Source organism: Symphalangus syndactylus, chromosome 18 (genome assembly GCF_028878055.3).
Source record: "Symphalangus syndactylus isolate Jambi chromosome 18, NHGRI_mSymSyn1-v2.1_pri, whole genome shotgun sequence".
NCBI lineage: Eukaryota > Metazoa > Chordata > Mammalia > Primates > Hylobatidae > Symphalangus > Symphalangus syndactylus.
Genome location: NC_072440.2, coordinates 66603700 through 66629451, shown reverse-complemented (window position 1 = coordinate 66629451; position 25752 = coordinate 66603700). Strand labels below are relative to the sequence as shown.

The 25752-nt window shown below is 49.7% G+C and overlaps 2 protein-coding genes across 12 annotated transcripts in view; one reads left to right on the top strand and one right to left on the bottom strand.

The window, feature by feature from the left end:
* DEPDC5 (DEP domain containing 5, GATOR1 subcomplex subunit) overlaps positions 1–6119 on the top strand; it is a 178989-nt gene extending 172870 nt beyond the window's left edge. For 9 of the 11 annotated variants that reach the window (XR_010117147.1, XR_010117142.1, XR_010117141.1 and 6 more), the window contains one exon: positions 3977–6119. The gene's annotated coding sequence lies outside the window, so the exon portion shown is untranslated. The remainder of the gene's footprint in view (positions 1–3976) is intronic. The other 2 variants (XR_010117143.1, XM_063623475.1) reach the window with 1 other exon arrangement.
* The window catches only part of LOC129467272 (putative uncharacterized protein YWHAH-AS1), a 32787-nt gene that overhangs the window by 5071 nt on the left and 1964 nt on the right, over positions 1–25752 (bottom strand). The window contains exons 2-3 of the mRNA XM_055251630.2: positions 22566–23683; positions 17411–17516 (exon numbers count right to left, since the gene is read on the bottom strand). Of these exons, the coding sequence (XP_055107605.1) occupies positions 23352–23683 (332 nt within the window). The 3' untranslated portion in view covers positions 17411–17516; positions 22566–23351. The remainder of the gene's footprint in view (positions 1–17410; positions 17517–22565; positions 23684–25752) is intronic.

Here is a 25752-nt window from a genome sequence, read left to right as displayed (position 1 = left end):
GGACTACAGGTGCATGCCACCACATCCAGCTAATTTTTGTAATTTTAGTAGAGACAGGGTTTCACCATATTGGTCAGCCTGATCTCGAACTTCTGACCTCAAATGATCCATCCACCTTGGCCTCTCAAAGTGCTGGGATTACAGGTGAGCCACTGCACCTGGCTCATTGCATACCAGCTGAGGGGTGGAAGGCCCCAGGAAGGAGGGTCCACGCCCATACGCTAACAGCTGGACTGGGAATCAGGTTCATGGGAATCAGCCCAGTCACCACCAACTGTGCTGCCCTCTTCACCTCTTTGTGCTGTGTCAATGAGATGCCACCCACTGCTCCATCCTGGGTTCGTGCCTGGGAACCCCTTCGTTCCTTTCAACTGACTGCCTTACATGTATGGTGAATCTCTGCATGGGTACAGATGCGGTGTAACATGTAGACATGGCCTCATATACAGGTTCTCTGGTAGGGAATGGGCAGTGACTCAGTGACTTTGAGACAGGACCAGTGGACTTTCCTCCCTGCCAGGCTTCTATCTGGAAGGCACTGTGTGTGCCCTCTCTTCTGGTCTGCAGCTGTGGCTTCAGCCTGCAAGTGCTTCAGGCAGCTCCTGGCCTTCAGGCTGTGCCACACACTTGCCTAAACCTGGCCTGAAATGCCCAGGATGTAGCATTTGCATGTAGCAAAAGCTGGTGCCAAGTACTCGGTCCTACCAGCCTTCAGATTTGACCTCCATCTGCTTCTCCGGCTGCAGCAAGATTCCTCTGTTTCCTCAGTGAATCAGCACATAGTCCTTCCAACAAGAAAATCTCTTTTCCCATGGGGATGAGGGGAGATGGGGAATTGCTATGCAATCTCCAAAGTCTTTTCTCTCTGAGCCCCAGAATTTTCATCTGAACTCATCTGGGAGAAACACTGGGACCATAAGATTATATATAGACTTTTTCCCTTCTCAACCAACAGGATGGATGAGTGCTGAGGGGGAAATTCCAGTCTGTTTCAGTCCCACAGTTGCCACTGGAACGCAATTTCTTTCCTCCTCTCTGTGCTCTTTTTTTTTTTTTTCTCTCAGAGATACAGGGCCTCCCTCTGTTGCCCAGGCTGGAGTGCAGTGGCACTATCACAGCTCACTGTAGCCCTGAACTCAGTCTCAAGCAATCCTCTCAATTCAGCCCCCTGAGTAGCTGGGACTACAGGCATGCACCACCACATCCAGCTAATTAAAAAAAAAAAAAAAAAAAAAGGCCGGGCGCGGTGGCTCACGCCTGTAACCCCAACACTTTGGGAGGCCAAGTTGGGCGGATCACGAGGTCAAGAGATCAAGACCATCCTGGCCAACATGGTGAAACCCCGTCTCTACTAAAAATACAAAAATTAGCCTTGCGTGGTGGCAGGCACCTGTAATCCCAGCTATTTGGGAGGCTGAGACAGGAGAATCACTTGAACCTGAGAGGCGGAGGTTGCAGTGAGCCGAGATCACGCCATTGCACTCCAGCCTGGGCAAAAAGAGCGAAACTCCATCTCAAAAAAAAAAAAAAAAAATTATAGAGACGGGATTCTTGCTATGTTGCCCAGGTAGTCTCAAAATTCTGGCCTCAAGAGATCCTCCTGCTGATCAAGACCATCCTGGCTAACAGGATGAAACCCCATCTCTACTAAAAATACAAAAAAAATTAGCCAGGCGTGCTCTTGGGCGCCTGTAGTCCCAGCTATTCTGGAGGCAGAGGCAGGAGAATGGTGTGAACCCAGGAAGCGGAGCTTGCAGTGAGCCGAGATCACGCCACTGCACTCTAGCCTGGGCGACAGAGCAAGACTCCATCTGAAAAAAAAAAAAAAGAGAGATCCTCCTGCCTCGGCCTCCCAAAGCACTGAAGCACCAGGATTACAGGCCTGAGCCACCATGCCTGGCTGTCTCTCTGCTCTATGCTTTTTTTTTTTTTTTTTTTTTGAGACAGGGTCTCACTCCGTCACCCAGGCTGGAGCACACAACCTTGGCTGACTGCAACCACCACCTCCCAGGTTCAAGTGATTCTTGTGCCTTGGCCTCCTGAGTACCTGGAATTATAGGCATGTGCCACCATGCCTGGCTAATTTTTGTATTTTTTTGTGGAGACAGAATATTGCCATGTTAGCCAGGCTGTTCTTGAACTCCTGGCCTCAAGTGATCCTCGGCCTCTCAAACTGCTGGGATTACAGGTGTGAGCCACTGTGCCCAGCCTCTAGTGAGTACTTCTAAAAAACCTACAATGCTCAGGATAGATATTACAGCAAAGAATTATCCAGCCTCCAGTGTCAATCGTGTCAGCTTCAGACACCATGAACTAGACTGTGGTCAGGTAAGAGGTTTAGACGGGGACTCCCTCCTGTGACTTTGGAAGAAGAGGCACCTGTCACTTGCCCCTTCCTGTGATCTGAATCCAATGGCAGCCCCATCGTCAATCTATAGCAATTACTCTTGCTGGGTTCCAAAGCCAGAGTGGCTAAGAGGCCTGCTTAGAGGCATACAGCAAGTTACGGACAGCACCAGATTAGAATGCTGGCCATATTGAGTGCTCACTTGCTGGGACATGGCTTCTGTGTTTCTCTTCCACTTTCCTTGTTCACGTACCTTGCCTCTCCCATCTAATGTAAGCTCTTTGGAGGCAGAGAACACATCTTGCTCATCCTTGTATCCTCCACGGCAAGCGCTCATCACACATTGGTGCTTATTTAGAATTTATTGAATTAATTCATTCAGCCAACATTTATGTAAGGTTGAAACAATGTGGGCCTTGCCCTCCTGGTGGAGGGAAGCAGACATGCAAAGCAGCCACCATAGCCCTCTAGAAGAGGTCTCAGATTGGCTATCTGTGATGCAGTACAGAAACTGGCCGGGTACTGGCCGAGCGCAGTGGCTCACACCTGTAATCCCAGCACTTTGGGAGCCTGAGGTAGGCGGATCACGAAGTCAGGAGATCAAGATCATCCTGGCTAACATTGTGAAACCCTGTCTCTACTAACAATACAAAAAAAAATCAGCCAGGCATGGTGGGGGGCACCTGTAGTCCCAGCTTCTCAGGAGGCTGAGGCAGGAGAATGGCATGAACCTGGGAGGCGGAGCTTGCAGTGAGCCGAGATCGCGCCACTGCACTCCAGCCTGGGTGACAGAGCAAGACTCTGTCTCAAAGAAAAAAAAAGAAAAAAAGAAATTGGCCAGGTGCAGTGGCTCACGCCTGTAATCCCAACACTTTGGGAGGCTGCGGCAGGTGGATCACTTGAGGTCAGGAGTTCGAGACCAGCCTGGCCAACATGGTGAAATCCCATCTCTACTAAAAATACAAAAAAAAAAAATTAGCCAAGCATAGTGGTGGGTACCTGTAATCCCAGCTACTCAAGAGGCTGAGGCAGGAGAATCACTTGAACTCGGGAGGTGGAGTTTGCAGTGAGCTGAGATCGTACCTCCGCACTCCAGCCTGGGCAACAGAGCGAGACTTGATCTCAAGAAAAAAAGAAATAGAAGGGGCTTGAGTCTGTGTAGGGGAGCTGGGGAAGACTGGAGAAAGGGGCATTTGGGCTGGGACTTGACAGCTACATAAGAGTTCTCCTAGCAGGTGAGGAGGATGGGGTGGGGAAGGGGATGCTGGAGGGCTGGGGGCTTTGGCAACAGAACAGTCAAGACGACGAAAAACTGAAAGGAAGAACTGCAGAGAGAGTTCCCCGACCTGCCTCACCCAGCCTGCCCTTTCAACAACTAGAGATGAGTGCTGGCAAGTCCCTGGGTGCACACTGGAGCCAACAAATGGCCCATTGTCTGGAAGCCCTGAGCCAGCCTGTGCCCTGGGGTCATGCCATGCGAGGCCTTGCTCACCTGTCAGCCTTTGCTCTTCCTGGCCCCAGATATAGGTAGAACAATGGCCTCTGAACACACCCAAGCTCCACGGTGGTGGCCGGTGTCTGACAGGACAAGTAGGGAAATGATCTCTTTCATGTTCCCTTTCTCCTCAGGGAATCAGAAACCCTGCGCCCAGGTTCAACCTGCTGTTTCTCCACCAGGTGACCCTGCATAGGCTTTTGAAACCACCCTGACCGTCATCCGTCTAGCGACAAGATGGAAATCATCAAGACTTCATTACACAACTCGAGAAGTCGGTGTGAGAACGTGGGAGATAAAGGTTGTTGGGCTGGGCGCGATGGCTCATGCTTGTAATTCCAGCACTTTGGGAGGCCAAAGCAGGCAGATCACTTGAGGCCAGGAATTCGAGACTAGCCTGGCCATCATGGCAAAAACCCGTCTCGTCTCAAAATACAAAAATTAGCCAGGTGTGGTGGCGCACGCCTGTAATCCTGGCTCCTCAGGAGGCTAAGGCTGAGAATCACTTGAACCCGGGAGGCGGAGATTGCAGTGAGCCTAGATCGCACCACTGCACTCCAGCCTGGGTGACAGAGGGAGACTGTGTCTCAAAAAAAAAAGTGGGGGGGGGGCGCGTTGTGACAGCATTTTGAGAACTGAGTCTGAGGAAGAGTCACTGTTACTCTGGTCTGACAGTAGTGCCAACTACGTGTGATCCTAAGTAAGTCCATTCACCTCACTCGACCTCAAGTTTGAGGGTGCAGTGATAACGGCGTTTCTCCAGCTTTCTTCGAGGGATCATGGTGAGGACCCGACGCAGTCAGCTTTGCAAAGGTGTCTGAGTGGTGCAGGGTGCTCCCTCATTTTAAGGCAGTGCTGTAAATGCTCCCGTAACGGAGGCCATTCTGGTTTTCTATTTTATTTTATCTTCAGACAGGGTCTTGCTCTGTCACCCAGGCTGGAGTGCAGTGGCGTGATCGCAGCTCACTACAACCTCTGCCTCCCAGGCTCAGTTGATCCTTCCACCACAGCTTCCCGAGTAGCTGGGACTACAGGCACATGCTACCACATCCCACTAATTTTTTGTAGAGAACAGGGTCTCATTTTGTTTTCCAGGCTGTCTCAAACTCTTGGGCTCAAGTGATCCACCCAACTTGGGCCTGCCAAAGTGCTGGAATTACAGGCATGAGCCACCATGCTCGGCTTAAACATTTTGCTTTGAACAAGCCCAGCAGGTGAACAAGGAACATGATATACCACTAGCTAGTCTGAAGCTTGGGAAAAGAAAGCAGAAAAAAGATAACAGCAAGAGCTTACTTGTATATTGAACCCCAAACAAGTGTGTGTCCACCAACCTGCTAGGGCCTGGGGATAGCCCTGATGGAGGTGAGTGAGGACCCCCACTTCTCAGAGGAGAAACTGAGTCTCAGGGAAGTTCAGCGACTTGCCTGGGGTTACTGAGCACACAGAGCAGAGGAGGGATTGAACCTGTCTGCATTCTCCCACCCCCTCCTAATCCCCCCCAGCCAGGCTGGGCTTTTCCTCACAATGAGATGGGGCATGGGAGACAGAAACCCAGTGAGAGTGGCCTCTGTGGAGGGGCAGCCGTGCAGGGAAGGAGGCAGGGTGGGGCCTGGGGCCAAGCTCCCTGCACAGCCATGAGAGCCTGCACAGCCATGAGAGCCATGTCCCTGGTCCCGACTCCCCAGGGTCTCCTGCTCCTGGTCACTGCACTGTTGGTGGTTGGCGCTGGGAGAACAGGAGCACTCCCTGGGTAGTCTGACACACAGGATGTGTCTCGCCTCAAAGCAGAAGTGAAACCGGCACAGTTCTCCTTGTGAGACACCCCCTCGCCACCTTCGTCTCTCTTCTGCAGGAACCAGGACAGTGGCTGCCACCACTGGAAGCCAGATTGGAGGACAACAGAGAAACTGACCAGCTCTGGGGTCTGACCCATGCAGGGAGCTGGGTGTTCACCCCCCACTGCACACATCTTGGGATTGCTTGATGCATGCCCCCTTGGGCTGCGTGTCACAGTGATCACAAGATACTGTTCCTATTAGGTTTTATGATGTAGACTCTAAGGGAGCTGCCCCTTTATACAAGTCCCTGTGTCCCAGTGGAATCACAGCCAGCCCATCGCCACGGGAGGGAGATTTGTTTGTGGTTTATTCGCTCATTTGTTGTTCACAGATTTAGTCACCATGCTTTCCACACATATGTATTAACAGTCACCCATGTGCCAAGCATCGCGTAGATGCAGGGGGAAGGATATTAAACAAAAAATTACACAAATAACGATTTTTAGGGTTGTGAAGTAGTAAGTATAGTTGTGAAAAGTGCTCAAAAGACAAAGGAGAGGCCACTGTGAAAGGTGTGAGGGGAGCCGGGTGCGGCGGCTCACGCCTGTAATCCCAGCACTTTGGGAGGCTGAGGTGGGTGGATCATGAGGTTAGGAGATCGAGACCATCCTGGCCAACATAGTGAAACCCCGTCTCTACTAAAAATAGAAAAATTAGCTGGGTGTGGTGGCATGTGCCTGTAATCCCAGCTACTCAGGAGGCTGAGGCAGGAGAATCACTTGAACTCAGAAGGCAGAGGTTGCAGTGAGCCGAGATTGCGCCACCGCACTCCAGACTGGCGAGACAGAGAGCAAGACTCCGTCTCAAAAAAAAAAAAAAAAAAAAAAGCCAGCGTGGTGGCAGGTGCCTATACTATAATCCCAGCTACTGGAGAGGCTGAGGCAGAGAATCGCTTGATCCCTGGAGGCGGAGGCTTCAGTGAGCTGAGATCACACCACTGCGCTCCAGCCTGGGCAACAGAGTGAGACTGTCTCAAAAAAAAAAAAAAAAAAAAAGGTGTGAGGGGGAGCCTGACCTATTCTGGGGCCCAGGGAAGGCTTCTGAATGTTTCCATGGAGACCTGATGGAAGGCCAAGGGAGAGGAAGGGGCAGGTGCAGCAGGAGAAGGAAGCAGAACCAATTGTGCAGGACTGTGTGTGCTGCGGAAGGGTGTCTTGTCTATGTCTTGAAAAGAAGGAACGTCTAGAAGGGTGGGTGACCTTGGGCAAGGCTTCCTCTTCTGTTAGCCTCAGTTTCCTCATCTTTTCAACAGGGACATGTTTGCCCTCCTTGCAAGGTTGTTGAAGAGCCCTTCAGTTAAGCACCTAGCACGGCACCTGCCACCTTGGAGGTGCCCAGTAAGTGGAGCCATTGGCCTAATGGTTGTGACAGAGGCGGGACAGAAATCCAAGCTGCCTGCCCAGCTCGCCTTCTAGCAACTGCCCCTGCAGTCCCTGCCTTCTTCCAGGGCTGCTTCTAGGAGACACTGAGCCAGGAGCTGTCACTGGGCTGAACACATTGGCCCGAGTTCCAGTTCACTCTCTGCTATAGTGTTCCCCTGCTGTCATATCACTGCCCTTTGCCAGCCAGGCTAACGCGGCCTGGGAAAAGGCTGGGGTGAGTCTACAGCTACAGTCAGCCTTAGAAGCTGTTGTCCTCCCTCCCTCCTCCCACCTTCCACAGTGCCCCAGGCTCCAGCAGATGACCTAGTCAGTCTTTACAGATCCCTAATTCCTGTGATTAGCTGGGTAACCATGTACCCTGCAAGTGAGATGCACGGTGGCACAGAGCTGGCAGCCCCAGGCTTGACCAGCAGCAGCAGGACTACATTATTCTGAGAGTGAAGCCAGCTTGGACTCCCTCTCTCCTGATTCAGGGAAGGAGTCTCCCTAAAGCAGGAAGGAGCTGATCATTGACTGCATGCATGCCTGGAGCCATGCAGGATGCTTTGCTTGCTACCTGGCTTAGTTCTTTTTTTTTTTTTTTTTTTTGAGACAGAGTCTCACTCTGTCGCCCAGGCTGAAGTGCAGTGGTGCAATCTCGGTTCCCTGCAAAATCCGCCTCCCGGATTCAAGTGATCCTCCCACCTCAGCCTCCCAAGTAGCTGGGACTACAGGCACATGCCACCATGCCCAGCTAATTTTTGTATTTTTAATAGAGATGGGGTTTCACCATGTTGGCCAGGCTGGTCTTGAGCTCCTGACCTCAGGTGATCTGCCTGCCTTGACCTCCCAAAGTGCTGGGATTACAGGTGTGAGCTACTGTGTCCAGCCATACTTGGCTTAGTTCTAACAACAGACCCTTGCTGTGGGTCCTGTTGGCTGCATTTTACAGATAAGTACCTGAGGCTTGGGGGTCACACTGCTGGCAAGTGACAAAAAGGCTGAATTCTATTCCAGGTCACCATGACCTTACCCAGCCCCCAACTCTGAGTGGCGGACCTTTGGGCTATGTTTTGCTGTATTTGGGATTTCATTCAGTTTCATTGTAGGAGTCCTGGAAACGAGATGGGGGAGCCTGAGCTTTGATCTCTTCCTGTGGCAAGTGGCTGCAAGAACTGCTGCCGCTCTTTCTCAGGAGTGTCCCAGGATGATCAAGCTGGAGCCACCTCAGTGATGAATATGGCCACCCCCTTGTCCACATAGTGGAAACCGAGGCACAGAGAAGGCAAGCAACTTGCCTGAGGTTACAAGGTTGGTCAGTGGAGCTGGGGCTCTCCCGGGGCCCTCCTCCATTGGCTTTCTGTCCTTCCCTCCCTCGCTGGCCTCTGTGCAGTCTCCACGCATTGGAAGACCCCAGTCTGTGGCTCCTGGACCTCTTTTCTTCATTGCAGTCCGCCAGTGACCCAATCCTGAGATCCTAATTACCATCCACATGCCCACAAGTCTCAAGATCTCTAGCCCATCCCACCTCTGAATTCCAACGTATCAGTCCAGTTGCCTTCTTGGCCTCTCATTAGAGATTTAAGAGAACAGTGAACTTGATGTGTCTAAAACACAACTCTTGAGTTAGCTCTGCACCCAACCCCCAGCTCTCACCCAAACCTGTTCCACCCACGGTCTTCCTGGATTTAGTAACTGTACCATCATCTACCCAGTTATTCAGGCAGAAAGCCTTGGAATTATCCTGTATTTCCCCTTCCCTCATCCCCCACATCTAACCCATTAGCAAAAATATATTGTAATCTGACCCCTCTCCTCATCTCCACTTTCATCTGATGCGACACAACGTTAACTGTCCTCTTGCACCCTCCTTCGCCTTCAGGAATGTATTCTCACAGCAACAGCATGCCCTCTTTAAAATATAGAACAGGCTGGGTGTGGTGGCTCATGCCTGTAATCCCAACACTTTGGGAGGCCAAGGCAGGTAGATCACCTGAGGTCAGGAGTTCAAGACCAGCCTGGCCAACATGGCAAAACTCCATCTCTACCTAAAATACAAAAATTAGCCAGGTATGGTGTCACATGCCTGTAGTCCCAGCTACTCAAGAGGCTGAGGCAGGAGAATCACTGGAACCCGGGAAGTGGAGGTTGCAGTGAGCCAAGATCACACCACTATACTCCAGCCTGGGGGACAGAGTGAGACTGTCTCAAACAAACATAGAACAGGTTGTATCATTCCCCTGCTTGAGGATCCTTCAGCAACTTCCCATCAATTCAGGATGAAACCTCAACTCCTTGCCAGGGCCCATAAGACCCTGTGAGGCCTGCCTGAGCTTCCGGAAGTTTCCATTCTCCAGTCTCATCTCCTCCTACTCAGAATGATGCAGCTTTTCCTGTTTTTTGTTCCAAGGTTGCCCTTGCTTCAGGGCCTTTGCACGTCTCCCCTCTTCTTGGAACCCTCTTCCCAAGACTGTGGCTTGGTTGGTTCCTTATTGTGGGTGTCACTCACTGCCTTCTCAGAAAGGCCTTCCCTGACCACCCTGTCTAGAAAGCAGCACCTCTGTGTCCTCTTGTCTCTTCCCCATAGCCCTTAACATCATCTAAAATTTTCTGCATTATCTGCCTGCTTCTGCATTGTCTTTTCTGCTCAGTGGAATGTAAGCACTGGGACTGTTTTTGGTCCCTGCTGTAGCCTCAGTGTGCCTAGCATGTAGCAGGCACTCCATGCATGCATGCATGCTTATTGACAGAACACACCACATGGATTAAGGGTCTAAGTTACAAACCAAGTTTCTTCCAAGTTGTCTCTCAAACTCTTTTTTTTTTTTTTTTTTTTTTTGAGACGGAGTGTTGCTCTGTTGCCCAGACTGGAGTGCAGTGGTGCGATCTCGGCTCACTGCAACTTCCACCTCCAGGGTTCAAGCATTTCTCCTGCCTCAGCCTCCCAAGTAGCTGGGTCCACAGGCGCCTACCACCATGCCCGGCTAATTTTTTGTAGAGACTGGGTTTCACTGTGTTAGCCAGGATGGAATCTCCTGACCTTGTGATCTGCCCACCTCGACCTCCCAAAGTGCTGGGATTACAGGGAGCTCTCTTATTATTATTACTACTATTATTACTGTTAGTAATTTTAGAGAGAAGGTCTCTCTCTGTCACCCAGGCATTATTGTTTTGTTTTTGAGACAGAGTCTCGCTCTGTCGCAGGCTGGAGTGCAGTGGTGCGATCTCGGCTCACTGCTAGCTCTGCCTCCCGGGCTCAAGCAATTCTCCTGCCTCAGCCTCGTGAGTAGCTGGGATTACAGGCACGCACCACCATGCCTGGATAATTTTTGTATTTTAGTAGAGATGGGGTTTTGCCATATTGCCCAGGCTGGTCTCAAACTCCTGATCTTAAGTGATCCACCTACCTCAGCCTCCCAAAGTGCTGGGATCACAGGCGTGGGCCACCAAGCTCAGCCAATCATTATTTTTATTACCACCACTATCATCATCAGTTTGACTTCTGAAAGAGGCAGCTGTTGATTCCTCTCTGCCTTCAAGTAATAATACTTATGCCACTTTTCACATTCAGTGCCCTTCAGTGGCTTCCTGTTTCACTTAAGGAGAAAACCCCACCTACCTATCCAGCAACATGTGAGCCTCCACCTACCTCTCCAGCCTCAGCTTGCATGCTCTTTCCTGTTGCTTACTGCCTTGCTGTCGTACCAGCCACACCGCAGTTCTTCATGTGATTTATGTTCATCCCACACCAAGCACTCTCCCTGGAATATGCTTTCCCTCCTTCTTCACCTGGTGAATGCCTACTCTTCCTTCTTTCGATCTCAGCTTGGCCATTACTATCTCAGCCTTCCATGACCACCGACTAGGGGAACCCTCCTTATATCACACTCTCAGAGTAACATGTGCCTCTGCTGTAGCCTTCATCACGGCCGTCAGTTTACACTTATTCCTTCAACTTGAATTAATGTCAGCCTTTTCTAATCAACGCTAAGCTCCACGGGAACAGAGACCAAATCATTCTTTGCTCACCTTGGTACTCCTAACATTAGAACAGTGCCTTGCACATAGAAGATATCTAGTAAATATTAAATAAATGAATGAATGAGTGATGAGAAAGCCTTTGGGTTAGACAGTCATCCTGCAGACCAAGCCCAAAACTTCCCCAAGAGGAAATCTGCTGCCTTTGAATAAAACCAGCCTTTCTTACTGGCTTCCTGCCATGGGACATAAACAGCCTTCTTGACTTCCAGTGAGTTCTGCTGGCTAGAGATGTGACCTTGGGTGGTCACAGGGTACCCTTGGAGTAGGAAAAGTCTTTGTCCCTCTAAGCTGAGATAGAAACTGGATATGAAACCACAATGCAATGGAGAAGTCTGTCTCACTTCCTGAGCTCAGCCATTTCTCAGTGCCAGGCACTTTCAGCTCTTCCTTCCCTCTTCAAACAGGGTCACTTACCGTGTCCTGATGGTGGAATCCTCTACTTTGGTTTTTCTGGCCAGCAGTGTTTTCTTTAATGGGTTGGCCCAAAGGTTCTCAAAGGCCTACAGACCTGGGCCAGTCCCCCACAGAGTCAGCACCAGGACATGGTGAAACGAGAGAAACAGGGACAAAGTCAGGAGTTTTCATAAAGATAAATTAATTCTGAAATTGTCTGCCCTACTTTTTTCTGTGTCAGGATGCCCTTTCTTTTATGAAACAAGGGTGCCAGGCGTTGGCCATTTTTTTCAGTGTCCTTGTTTGTCAAAATCACCTATTTAATCTTCTTTTGAAACTTACTGGTCTGTGGACAGTGGCTGAGCCAGGAGGAGAACTTGGGTTTTGTAGTTCCAGGTTTGCAGTCTCTCCCCTCTGTCGCCCCTCCCTGGAGAGGATCAGATGCAGGGGAGACAGGAGGGCTGGCTGTAAATTATTGACAGGCTGCCATGTGGAAGAGGGGAAGCACTGGTTCTGTAACCAGGGAGCAGAGTCAGGGTCACCAGGTAGCAGTTTCAGAGGGGCATATTTCAACTGGGTTAGAATAAACTCTTTGACAGGCAGGAATTCAACAATAGAATAGGCTACCCCACCCATGGTGGTCAGGCACAGGTATAGCAGCCATATTTGGGCTGTTGGAGGGACTATCCCAGCCTGGGGGTACTGGTTAAGGATTTTGGCCTTGGATTCAAATCGACCTGGGTTTCAGCACTAGTTTTACCACTTTTTATCTGTGTGACTCGGGGCAAATCAGTTTCCTGCTGTTTAAAATGGGGGTAAATCACGCCTCCCTCAGAGTCCTGTGAGGATTGAAAGAAGGGGTGCCAGCTGGGCACAGCGGCTCACGCCTGTAATCCCAGTGCTTTGGGAGGCCAAGATGGGAGGATTGCTTGAGCTCAGGAGTTTGAGACCAGCCTTGGTAACATAGTGAGACCTCGTCTCTACTACTACTATTAATAATAAACTAGCTGGGCATAGTGGCATGTGCCTGAAATCTCAGCTACTTGGAAGGCTGAGGTGGGAGAATTGCTTGAGTTCAGGAAGTCAGCTGCAGTGAGCCAAGATCGCGCCACTGCACCCCAGCCTGGGTGACAGAGTGAGAGCCTGTTTCAAAAATAAAGAAAAGAAAGAAGGGGTGTCCAGGCCACAAAAGGGCATTTTGTGAGATGTGGGCACATTACTGGCACATCTGTCTCCAGGGAGTTCACTAATTCCTGGGAAATAAGGAATGCCACTCTCTGGTGGAGAGGAAGAGACTCACAGAGAAAAACAGTTTATGAAGTGGTGTGTGGTGGCCCACGCCTGTAATCCCAGCACTTTGGGAGGCCGAGGCGGGAGGATCACCTGAGGTCAGGAGTTTGAGACCAGCCTGGCCAACATGGTGAAACCCCATCTCTACTAAGAATACAAAAATTAGCCAGGTGTGGTGGCTCATGCCTGTAATCCCAGCTACTCGGGAGGCTAAGGCACGAGAATCGCTTGAACCCAGGAGGCAGAGGCTACAGTGAGCCGAGATCGTGCCACTGCACTCCAGCCTGGGTGATAGAGCAAGACTCCGTCTCAATAAAAGAAAAAGAAAAGCAGTTTATGAGCAAAGACCAGCAAGAGCACCACAGACTCACATGCTGGGGCAGTTCTTAGGATCGGAGATCAGCCAAGGGCTGACTGACCAGGGAGGAATCCTTGGAGGAGGCCCCACCTAAGCTGAACTCTGAGATACCATCAGACTTCTGGTTTCTACTACTAGGTTAGTAGACAGAAAGGAGTGAGAGCTTCTCAGGAGAGCCTACAGTGGTCTCTGGCACAGAGTAGTAAAAAAAAAAATTTTTTTTTAGACAGGATCTCACTTTGTCACCCAGGCTGGAGTGCAGTGGCACGATCTCAGCTCACTGAAGCCTCGACCTCCCAGGTTCAAGACATCCTCCTGCCTTAGCCCCCCCAGGTAGCTGGGACTACAGGTATGCACCACCATGCCCAGCTAATTTTTGTATTTTTTTTTATAGATGAGGTTTTGCCATGTTGACAAGGCTGGTCTCAAACTCCTGAGCTCAAGCAATCCGACTTGGCCTCCCAAAGTGCTGGGATTACAGGCATGAGCCACTGTGCCTGGCCAAATAGTAAATGTTAATTGGAAGTAGCTGTTATTATTACCTAAGTTTCAAGGGTGTTTCAAGGGCATGGAAATACCTCTTTCTTTGGGTTCCCACAGCACTGTGGGCATATTCCTGGCACATCAGATATGCTTGGTGTATGCTGAATGAACTGGGGGAAGATTAGTTGGCCACAGACTAGAGGGAGATATGATTAGATCTAAGTAAGCTAGGAAAAATGGGAGCATCCATCTCTCTGTACACCCATCCATCCATATATCCATCTATCTCCATCCACCCACACATTCATCCATCCACCTATATATCCAACTCCTTTTCATCCAAACATCCATCCATCCATCCATATATACATCCACCTATCCATGCATCTATACATATACCTATTCATCAAATTCTTGTCCATCCATCCATCATCCATCCACCCATCTGTCTATCTACCCATCCATCCATTCATGCATGCATGCTTGCATCCATACATACATACATACACTCATTCATCCGTCTATACACCCATCCATCCATATATCTATCTAATTCCTGTACATCCATGCATCCATCCATCCATTCATCCACCAATTTATCTAACTCCTGTTCATCCAAACATTCATTCATCCATATACCCATCCATCCATACACCTGCTGATCCAACTCGTGTTCATCCAAACATCCATCCATCCATCCATATATACATCCATCTATCCATTCATGCATCTATACATATACCTATTCATCAAATTCTTGTCCATCCATCCATCCAACTATTTGTCCAACTTCTATTCATCCAAACATCCACCCATCCATCTATCTACCCATCCATCCATTCATGCATGCATGCATCCATCCATATATCCATCCATACATACATACATACATACACTTACTCATCCATCTATACACCCATCCATCCATGTATCTATGCATCCATCCATACATACATACATACATACACTTACTCATCCATCTATACACCCATCCATCCATGTATCTATCTAATTCCTGTACATCCAAACATTCATTCATCCATATACCCATCCATCCATACACCTACTCATCCAACTCGTGTTCATCCAAACATCCATCCATCCATCCATCCATCCATCCATGTTTCAAGCAGAGAACAAGACAAAATCACTGCATTCATGAAGCTTAAATTGAGTGAGGCAGGGCTTGCAGATATAAATCAAATAATGGTAAATAAGGGTAAAATTGTGACAATGATAAGTGCTACAGACATAAAGGGCACATGGTGCTAGGAGAGTCCATCACAGGGCAATCTGACCTAGTCATGAAGGTCAGCAAAGGCTCCCCAAGTGACCATAGAACTGAGAACTACAGAGTGAGCAGGATTAAGTAGAAGAATTGGGGAGGAAAAAATGTTCGGGAAGAGAGGAAAGGGCACGCACAGGGCAAGATAAAGTTGGGAAGTAGGCCTGACCATGCAGTTCTCTTGGGCATGCTGAAGATTTTGATTTTTATTCTTAGAGGTTCTAAGCAAGGAGCAGGTGACAGGATCAGATTTGTATTTTTAAACGATTATTTTGGCTGTGGTTATAGAAGATGGAAGCAGGGGATGGGATGAGCAAGTGTGAAAGCCAGAGGCCTGTGGGAAGCTAATGTAGATGTCCAGGAAATTCATGATGGAACCTTGGACTGGAGAGGTGATGGGGGGAGGGGAGGAGTGGATGGACTTGAGGGCCATTTAGGAGATAAAATGGACATGATTGGGCCATGGGTTTTGTGGGAAGGATAAGGGTGAGGGAGTTATCTAGGATGACACCCAGGTTTCTGGATAAAACTGTTGCCAGGCAACAGAGAGAAAGCCAGAAGGGAGTGGGGAAGGGGTGGGACACATTTTCCCTTGCAGTTGTTTTTATGCCTGTGTTTGCAAAATAAAGGGTGTTGGAGGTGTGGGCGTGCACAGCTCCCTGATTGCCCACCCAAGGATAAGAAGACTGGTTTAAGAAGATTGCATGTTGCAGGGTAAAGGGAGCTAGGTGTTCTATTCTGGGCTCTGCATGCAGGTGGCTGTGTGACTTCACTCCCCTGGCCTGGGACTCTGAAACAGACATCCCTCCTTGTCTGGCAATTTCATGGCAAAAAGCAGCCTGAGTCTTATTTGTCCACTCATGCTATTTACAGGACTACTCCTTGGGAAGTTATTTCTTGTAGATCCACTTTATCCAGAGCCTGAAGGTGAAAAAGCATCAAGTCTAGAATGTGAGATCTGAAAGGAATCACAGAACCCATTTTCCCAATCTTCTAATTTTACACTGGGGCAGCCCCCGTGTCTGACCCATGTCTCTATGCTACTCCACTACCTTGCCTACAGAAAGAGAGGTTAAAGAGTTTGTCCAAAGCCACAAAGCTATTGGGCATAAGGAGGTGACCCCACATTCCTTTTCTTACTTTGGGGATGGGGATTTTTCTGCAGCCTGCAGTTATTTCCTAGGACAGATGGGGCTAGGTAGAACTGTGGGGATGAGCTAAGATCATAGACACAGGTGATGCTGAGCATCTGGGGGAATAATTCATCTGAAGCTGTGCCCTGCTGAGTTGGAGTCCTTTCTGACTCTTTAAAGATGCCTCTTGTTATGCACCCCGTCGTGACTCCTGAATATCCTCCTGGGGTTGCAAGATGCTCTTTGCAAAAAAAAAAGGAATGCAGAAAACCCAGCCCACCCCCTGAAAATGAGACATAGAGACAAAAAACATGGTTTGAACCTCACTGCTTAGGTTTCCATGGTGGCACCACTCTGCTGCCCTTCCCATTGGCTAGGTGTCCTGCTCCAGCTTTAGCAACAGAGACTCAGATACTCATCTCCTTCCTGATTGGCCAGGCTGTGCTGCAGTGCCATGGCAACAGAAGCAGGGGGACCAGTCCCTGCAGAACAACTTGAGTCACCATCTACCTGGGGTGGGCTGAGATCCAGAGGACTGCCTGTGGGGGATGGAAAGGGGAACAGGTAGCCCCACCTAAGCTCACAGTCAGGTAGGGACCTCCCCGCCACCGGTTGCTCAGGGGTTTTGGAGGCTGGTGGGCTTCTCCTCCTCATCTTGTCTACCCTGTATCTTGCAGCTTCTTCCAGCCTTTTCTTGCTCCATGGGTCCTGTCTCCCTCAGAAGAAAAATCACACCACTAGCAGTGCCAGGGGTTAACTCATTTGCCCAAAGTCTTGCAAGTTACTAATAAAAGCCAGGGTTTGAACTCGTATTTATATTGCCTGGTTTAAAGGCTTTAGAGGGGCTTTGCCAGGGGTCCTTTCAGTTTTAATATCTCTCCCCTTTTTATTCACCAAACAGCAAATGCATTTCAAAGCACTATTTCATCTAAATTATCTCATCACCTCAACAACCCTATGAGTTCGGTAAGTCAGAGATTAATGACCCATTTTATAGATGAGGACACTAGAGCCCAGAGAAGGCAAATGATTTGTTCCATGTCACACAGCACATTAGTGCCAGAGCTGGGCTTTTAACCTAGGCCTTCTGAATCCTTGTCAGAGCTCTACCTCCAAACCACTGACCTATCTATACCAGGGGGCTTCCAGGAGGGTTGGAGGCCCTCTAAGGGCTTCTCTGAGTGGTCTTCTCATTTGTTACAGAAGCCAGTTAGAATCAGGCAGTCCATTGTGGACCAAGGGGTCATACCATAGCCCTAGTCTTGGCCAGGCAACCCCTCAATGTGGCTCTGGTCTCCAGGAAGGGTCTGCTTTTAATTGCAAACCTTGCTTTTCCCCTCAACCCCTATGTGCCAACAGGTGAAGAAGTACTCATAAGCTTACCTGCAATCGGTTTTACTGTTTCTGCGTGCTTGAAGCTGTGCTGGGCATGCATGTTCTCACTGAATTCTCATCACAACCTTAGGAGTTCGGTCTTCACTGTCCACTCCTAATAGATGCAGAAACCGGTGCTCAGGAAGGTCAAGCAGCATCCCCAAGGTCACACAGTCATGGAGAGATAATACCAACACAAGTCCACCTAACTTGAAAGTAGCCTGGCTTGAACTATGGTGATGCTGTCTCTGTTCCTACAGAATGTAGAATGATAGCTTAAAGTGGCACCTGGGATCACCCCTGTAATCCCAGCACTTTGGGAGGCCGAGGCAGGTGGATCACAAGGTCAGGAGTTCGAGACAAGCTTGACCAACATGGTGAAATCCTGTCTGTAGTGAAAGTACAAAAATTAGCCAGGAGTGGTGGCACATGCCTGTAATCCCAGCTACTCAGGAGGCTGAGGCAGGAGAATCACTTGAACCCGGAAGGCGGAGGTTGCAGTGAGCTGAGATCGCGCCTCTGCACTCAAGCTTGGGTGACAGAGCGAGACTCTGTCTCAAAAAAAAAAAAAAAAAAAAAAAAGGCACCCTGGAGCTGATTCTTTTTCTCTTGGGTATGCATTTTTTCCTCAACTGAAGCTGTGGCTACTGGACCAATTCCTTGGCACTGGAAAAAGCAAACTCTGAGGACTCTGAGGGACTTGGAAATAGTTGGCCCCTGGGAAGTGACTCAGTGTCCCCAACACTCTCTCCCATTGCCCAGTTTCCCAGCTCGGTGATCTTACAGAAGGGCGTGGCTGGGCTGCTGGTAATTTGCAGCTAACCTGGAGGAGAGAAGCCCCAGTAACTTCCTTGGCCTGAATCTAAGCCCCTGCTGAAAATGAACATTTTGGCAGTTTCCTTTTCTTCCTACTCAACTTGGGCTCCCTGAAGCTCTTGCCCCTGAAACAGAGCCCAGCCACCTGGCCTGCCCTCCTGCCCTCCCAAGGGCATCGGTTTTGGAAGACACAACCAGGCAGGAGCTCCCACCTGCCACGCTGCTCCCCCAAGCACCACAGCAGCAAGGGGCAGGCACACAATCTCTCCATCAACAATTACACAGCTTCTCTGTGCCAGACACCACACACACAGGCTCAAGGGAGATGGTAGGGAACAAACCATTCTGGCCCTTGCCTTCATGGAAACTGCAGCCTCGTGGCGGAAATGCACCGCGGGTCCATAAGTGAATACATCATGGTTTCAGACAGTGATAAATGCCTTGGACAGGATGAAACAGGATAATGGCATAAACAGCAATTGGTAGGGGTTTGAGTGGGGAGGGAAAGGACTGAAGGGGAAGGGAGCAGGCACCTGAATGAGGAGGAGGCAGTTGTCTTGGTTATCTATAGCCGCCTAACAAACCCCCAAACTTAGTGGCTTACAACAACCATTTATTATTTTTCATGAGTCTGGTTGGCCTGAGTGGTTCCTCTGCCTGTTTCTCCTGGTCACACATGCAGCTGCATTCAGCTGGAGTCACAGCTGAGCTGGAAGGTCCAAGAAGGCCTCTCTCACACGTCTGGTGGTTGGTGCTGGCTGTTGGCTGGGGTGTCTCAGATCCCTATCACATGGCCTCCCATCCTCCCGCTGGTAGACCAGCTGCCTTATGTGGTGGTCTAGGAGCAGCATTCCAAGAGGGGGAAGGCACAAGCTTGCAAGGTCTCTTGAGGCCTAAGCTCCTGAACTCATAAAGGGTCACTTCTGCCACATTCTGTTGTCAGAGCAAGTCACAAGCCCAGCCCAGATTCAAAGGGCAGGGAAAGGGATGCCACTTCTTGATGTAGGGGGAGCAGCAAAGTATTTGTGGCCTTATTTATGAGACATGATCAGCCAGGTGTAGTGGCTCACACCTGTCATCCCAGAACTTTGGGAGGCCAGGGTGGGCAGATCATTTGAGGCCAGGAGTTCAAGACCAGCCTGGCCAACATGGTGAAACTCCATCTTTGTATTTTATAAATTTATAAATTGATAAATATTATATTTTATATAAAAAGAGACACAATCCACATTGCAGATAGTAACAAAAATGATTTTGAGGTGTATCAAAGTTGTGATTCGTATGAAATCTTTTTTTTTTTTTAATTTTTTGAGACAGGGTCTCACTCCATTGCCCACGCTAGAGTATAGTGGCACAATCATAGCTCACTGCATCCTCAAGCTCCCAGGCTCAAACAATCGTCCTGCCTTGGCCTCCTGCGTAGGCATGCACCACAACACCTAGTTAATTAAAAAACTGTTTTCGTAGAGATAAGGTCTTGCTCTGTTGCCCTGGCAGGACTGTAGCAACACAATCATAGTTCACTGCATCCTCAAACTCCTCATCTCAAGCGATCCTCCCACCTGAGCCTCCTGAGTAGCTGGGACTACAGGAGTGTGCCACCCTGCCTGGCTGTTTTTTTCTTATTTTTTGTAGCAATGGGGTCTCACTATGCTGCCCAGACTGGTCTTGAACTTATGCATGGGGCTGTCTTCCTGCCTTGGCCTCCCAAAGTGCTGGGATTACAGGTGTCAGCCACCATGCCTGGCCTATGTGGCCATCTTTAATCTGCGACATCATCCATGTCAAGATCTCTGGGAAGAGTGTTCACGGCAGAGGAAGAGCAGGTGCAAAGACCCTGGGGTAGGATGGCATCCAGAGACCTGAGCCTTGAACAATGGTGTGATGGTTGATACTGAGTGTCAACTTGATTGGACTGAAGGATACAAAGTATTGATCCTGGGTGTGTCTGTGAGAGTGTTGCTAAAGGATATTAACATTTGACTCAGTGGACTGGGAAGGCAGACCCACCTTTAACCTGGGTGGGCACCATCTAATCAGCTGCCAGTGCTGCTAGAATGTAAACAGGCAGAAAAAATGTAAAAGAGAGACTGGTCTAGCCTCCCAGCCTACATCTTTCTCCTGTGCTGGATGCTTCCTGCCCTCGAACATTGGACTCCAAGTTCTTCAGTTTTGAAACTCGGACTGGCTCTCCTTGCTCCTCAGCCTGCAGATGGCCTATCATGGGACCTTGTGATCATGTGAGTTAATATGTAATAAACTCCCCTTTATATATATATGCACATATATACACACATACATATATACACATATATATATACACACACATATATATATGCCATTAATTATGTCCCTCTAGAGAACCCTGACTAATACAAATGGGTTCCTCTATTCCCTTAGTTTCCTGTCCTGTAAAGTGGGAACTAAGGATGTCTCCCTGGCTCCTTATAGGAATACAGGATGTAAGATGCTTTGCTTCAAGGCTGGGTTAGGATTTTGGTTATTGGCCAGTGGCAGGGAGGAGAGGCCAACACAGGAGCTCAGCTTGGCTTCCCCCAAGCTCACCAGCGTTTGTTGAGCACTGTCTGGCAGGAAGGCACAGTGCTCAGCACCACAGGTCATAGCTGGGGAGTCTGAGGGTTGCTGATCTTGCCAAGCTTATGGGATAAAAAGATTGCTTGCTGCCCCGGATGTGACTGAGACATACCAGATGCATCTCAGAAGAAAAGAGCTGGGAGGACTGTGGGGCTCAGGGAAGGCCTGGAGGAGATAGGGTTCCAACAGGGCTTTGAGGGGCACATAGGATTTGGCTGAAGGAGGGGAAACTATTGATAGGAAAAGTGTAAGGGGCTGTGGAATTTAGTAATTCACTGCAACAAATGTTTGCTGAACCCCTACCATATGCCACGTGAACGGGACAGACAGACAGAGTCACTGTGAGGATCCAGAGGAGACACAACACAGGCCTTGAAAGGAAGTGATGATGCTTCAGAGGCCTGAGGATGAGTCAGGTTAAGCACTGTGGGGCACTGGGAGGAGGAGATGATACCAAGAGGGTTCCAACGAAAGGACATCTGCAAAGGACAGAGGGGAGGGAGGGCTTGAGTTTCTCAAGTAAAGGCAATAAGCTGTGTCTGAAGCAGAGGGTCCATGTGGAAGAGAGTGAAGGGATGAGCTCAGGGAGAAACTGGTCTCATGGGCTAACTAAAGACTTCGTCCTTTTTCCTGGCCAGGCGCGGTGGCTCACACCTGTAATCCCAGCACTTTGGGAGGCCAAGGCAAGCAGATCACTTGAGGCCAGGAGTTCGAGACCAGCCTGGCCAACATGGTGAAATTCTGTCTCTACTATAAATACAAGCATTAGCTGGGCATGCTGGTGCACGCCTGTAGTCTCAGCTACTCAGGAGGCTGAGGCAGGAGAAACGCTTAAACCTGGGAGGTGGAACTTGCAGTGAGCCGAGATGGCGCCACTGCACTCCAGCCTGGGCGACAGGCTTTTGAGACTCCGTCTCAAAGAGAAAGAAAGAAAAAAAAAGGCTTTGTCCTTTTTCCTAAGGGCAATGTATGTCGGAACACCAGATTTAGCAAATTAAAATACAGGTTGTCCTGTTAAATTTAGATTTCATGTGAACAACAAATAATTTCTGTAGTATATGTATGCAATTTCTGGGACGTTCTTATACTAAAATATTATTCATTGTTTATCTGAAATTCAGTTTTTGTTTGTTTGTTTGTTTGTTTTTAAGACAGGGTCACACTATGTTGCCCAGGCTGGCCTCAAACTCCTGGCCTCAAGCGATCTTCCTGCCTCAGCCTGCTGAGTAGCACTGCGGGTGTGTGCCACCATACCCAGCTTGAAATTCGGTTTTAACTGAGCCTCCTGTATTTTCTCTGGAGACCTTAAGTGTGGGATCATGGAAAGGTTTTAAGCAGGGCGAGGACAATGTCAGATTTACATTTTGGGAAGCTCCCAGGATTCGTGGGAAAATAGACTGGAGGGAGACCAGGAAGGGGCGGGGGATGAGGTTCCTCCTATTGTCCAGGCCAAAGAAGTGGAGGTCACTACCAGGAATGGGGCCATTGCATCATGTCTTCCAACACATCTGCCTCCCTGACTAGGCATGTGGCCTTGGATAAACCCCAGCTGATGAAGCCCCAGAGGGCTGCAGGCCAGTCAGACCCCAGCTGTGCTGTGTGAGCCCCTGGCATGGTTTACTCCCTCCCAGATGCTCATCTGCCAAACAAAGGGGTCAGATGATCAGAGAGATTGTCCATGAGGGCCCTTCTGCTTCTGCCATCCTGGGGCCCTCCACCCATCCTTTTCACCCACCAGGTGCAAAGTCCAAACCTGAGATGCTTGGCTCCCAGGTCATCCTTCCTGTGCCTCCTTGCTCCTTCTTCCCTCCCACCATCACTCTGCCCGATGAATGCCTGAAGGGGCCCCGTGTCTCCTCTCTCCAACCTCAGGTCCCAGGCCTGGTTTTGGAGAAGGGTCTCAGCCTGTGTTGACAGCCTGCAATGAGTGAAGCTAGGTCTTTGGCATCACTCGTTTCACTGAATCCTCACAGCAGTGCTGCTACAAGGAAAGCATCATTCCCATTTCACAGATAAGGGGGACTGAGGCTCAGCAGTCCACTTGATGACCCAGTCACACAGCTGTGCAGGGGGCAAACCTGGAGTGGAGTCCAGGTCTGGCTGGCGCCAGTGCTCTGCCCTCCCACTGTCTCCATGGAATGTACCCAGGAGCCCCTAATCCCCCACTGATTTAGTGTTCAGGCTCGGTCAGCAGTCTTCTTGTCCCACTGCAGGCATGTGCAGCCCCGGCTCTTTCTGAGTTAAGCCAGGGACTGAAATGGGTCGGCAGAATGCTCATCTGTTGGGCGCTTTATGGTTTATAAAGCCCTTTCCCATCTGTGCCCTCCTCACAACCCTATGGAGATTCTGCGTGGCCCCTCCAGCTCTTGGAGGCTGTATTTTGCCGCAGTGAAGGCCACATTAAATATGAACAGGGCAGCTCCTGGCCCCGCTGTGATGTCAATTACGGGGCCGCTTGGTGAGGGCTGCGGATGCCTTTCCAAGGTGAAGCGGTGACCAGAATTCAGCTGGCTCGAATGGTGTCTCAGGAGGCTGGCTGTCAGGACTCAGAGAAGATGTTGCTAATGTAAGGCGTGGCAGGAATCCAAAAGCTTTCCTTTGATCTTCCTGGCTCCCTCAGGGCCTGGTGGCATCCTGAGGCTGGTGAGATGCATTCAGTCATTTGGCAGATATTTATTGAGCACCTGCTATATGCCAAGTACAGTGCAAGGCTCTGGGGAGATGGCTGTGAATGTGATGAGGTCTTTGCATAGTGGTGCTCCCTGTGTGGTTGAAGAAAGAGAGAAACCCAGCTCTGTGGGCTAGGGCAGGTGCCCACTCCAGCCTGAGGCCAAGGGATCCTTCCAAAAGAAGTCAGGGTGATACTGAAGCCTGAAGAAGGAGCCCAAGTTAGGTAGGGAAAGAGGAGGGGCAAGAGAATGCACATAGAGAATACCTTTCGAGGTCGGATCCTGGTTCTACCTGTTCCTAGCCATTTATCTACAAATTAGGTTCCCACCACGCAGGGTTGTTGTGAGAACTAAATGAAGCCATTGCTAGTGACAGCACAGGCTGGATGCACAGTGAGGTGCCCAGTGGGAGCTCACGGGTAGCTGCTGGGAAAATAGCTCTGGGCCATGCATGGTGGCTCACACCTGTAATCCTAGCACTTTGGGAGGCTGAGGCAAGAGGATCACTTGCATCCAGGAGTTCAATACCAGCCAGGGCAACACATTGAGACCCCGTCTCTACAAAAAATAGAAAATTAGCCAGGCGTGTAGTCAGTCCCAACTACTTGGGAGGCTGAAGTGGGAGGATCACTTGAGTCCAGGAGGTCAAGGCTGCAGTGAGCCAGGATTGCGCCACTGCACTCAGCCTGGGTGACACAGGAAGACCTTGTCTAAAAAAAAAAAAAAAAGGAAGGAAAGAGGAAAGGAAAGAAAGGACGGAAGGAAAGAAAAGAGATGGAAGGAAGGAAAGAAAAAGAAAAAGAAAAAGAAAGAGAGAGAAAAAGAGAGAAAGAGAAAAAAAGAAAAGAAAAGAAATAGTCTGTGTCTTATATGATTCCTTTGCACTGCCAGGAATTCTTGTCCCCATTTTGTAAGTGGAGAAACCACTGAGGCTCAGAGAGGTGACCCGACATGGCCAGGGTTATACTGTGGATTAGACCCCAGGTTGGACATGTGACCCTAGGCTCTGACTTGGGCTTTTTGCCATACTCCATCCACAGGCAACCCATGCAATTATTTCAGCGCAGTGAGACACAGAATCCCACCAGTGATTCCCAGTATGAGTTCCTTGGCTGCATGTCCAAGGGTAGTCTCAGCCTTCATTGCGATAAGGCCACAGCTATCTGATGATTAGCCCAGGGTTGGGCTTCGGGAGGCCTGGGCACAGGCTTGATTTCGCTAACCTGCTGTGTGACCATGGGTGAATTACCTTCCCTCTCTGAGCCTCAGTTCCCACAGGGCCAGCGAATGACCAGCTGTTATTGTCTGGGTCTCTGATCCTCCCAGTAGTGCTGTGGCAAAGGAACTACTTTGAATTTCATATTAAAGATGAAGAACCAGGACAGGCGCGATGGCTCATGCCTGTAATCCCAGCACTTTCGGAGGCTGAGGTAAGCAGATCACTTGAGGTCAGGAGTTTGAGACCAGCCTAGCCAACATGGTGAGACCACGTCCATACAAAAAATACAAAAATTAGCCGGGCATGGTGGTGCCAGCCTGTAATCCCAGCTACTCAGGAGGCTGGGGCAAGAGAATTGCTTGAATCTGGGAGGCGGAGTTTGCAGTCAGCCGAAATCACGCCACTGTACTCCAGCCTGGGCAACATGCGAGACACTGTCTCTAAAAAAAAAAGATAAGGAACCAGCGGTCTGAGACAGACAAAGTGGCATGCATAAGGCTACACAATTAGCAAGTGGGGGCCAGGATTTGGGAACAACCCGTTGCTGGCAGAGCTTCCCATCAGTCCACCATGCTGTGCTGCCTCTTGGAGTAAGAAAGCCAAACTGAATTGTCTCCAAGGTCTTTATTATGGGCCTGTGATTCTGTGAGTTCCCTGCTGCCCCAGGCCTTCAGGGCTCAATGACTTCATGGGGAAGCCATTTCAGGTTGTGCTGGTCCTCCAACTGTCCCCATTTCAAGTAGGTAACAGCCCCATAGGCAGCACTCCCTCCCTCCCTCAGACACAACCTCATTCCTCCTGAATGAAGAGGTCTAGTGAGGACAGTGACATGCCCTTTTTATTCTCCCCCCACCGCACCGCCCCCCGACCCTGACATGCCCATTTTATGGAAAAGAAAACTGAAACTCAGGTCCAACAACTTGCCCAGGTTTCCCCAGCTACTGTGGAAGAGCTAGGATTTGAGGCTGGGTCTGGTAACTCCAGATCTTGTACTCTAAGTAACTGCAAGCTGGCCAGATTCAACAGGACAGCCCTCCTCCTTCTCTGAGCTC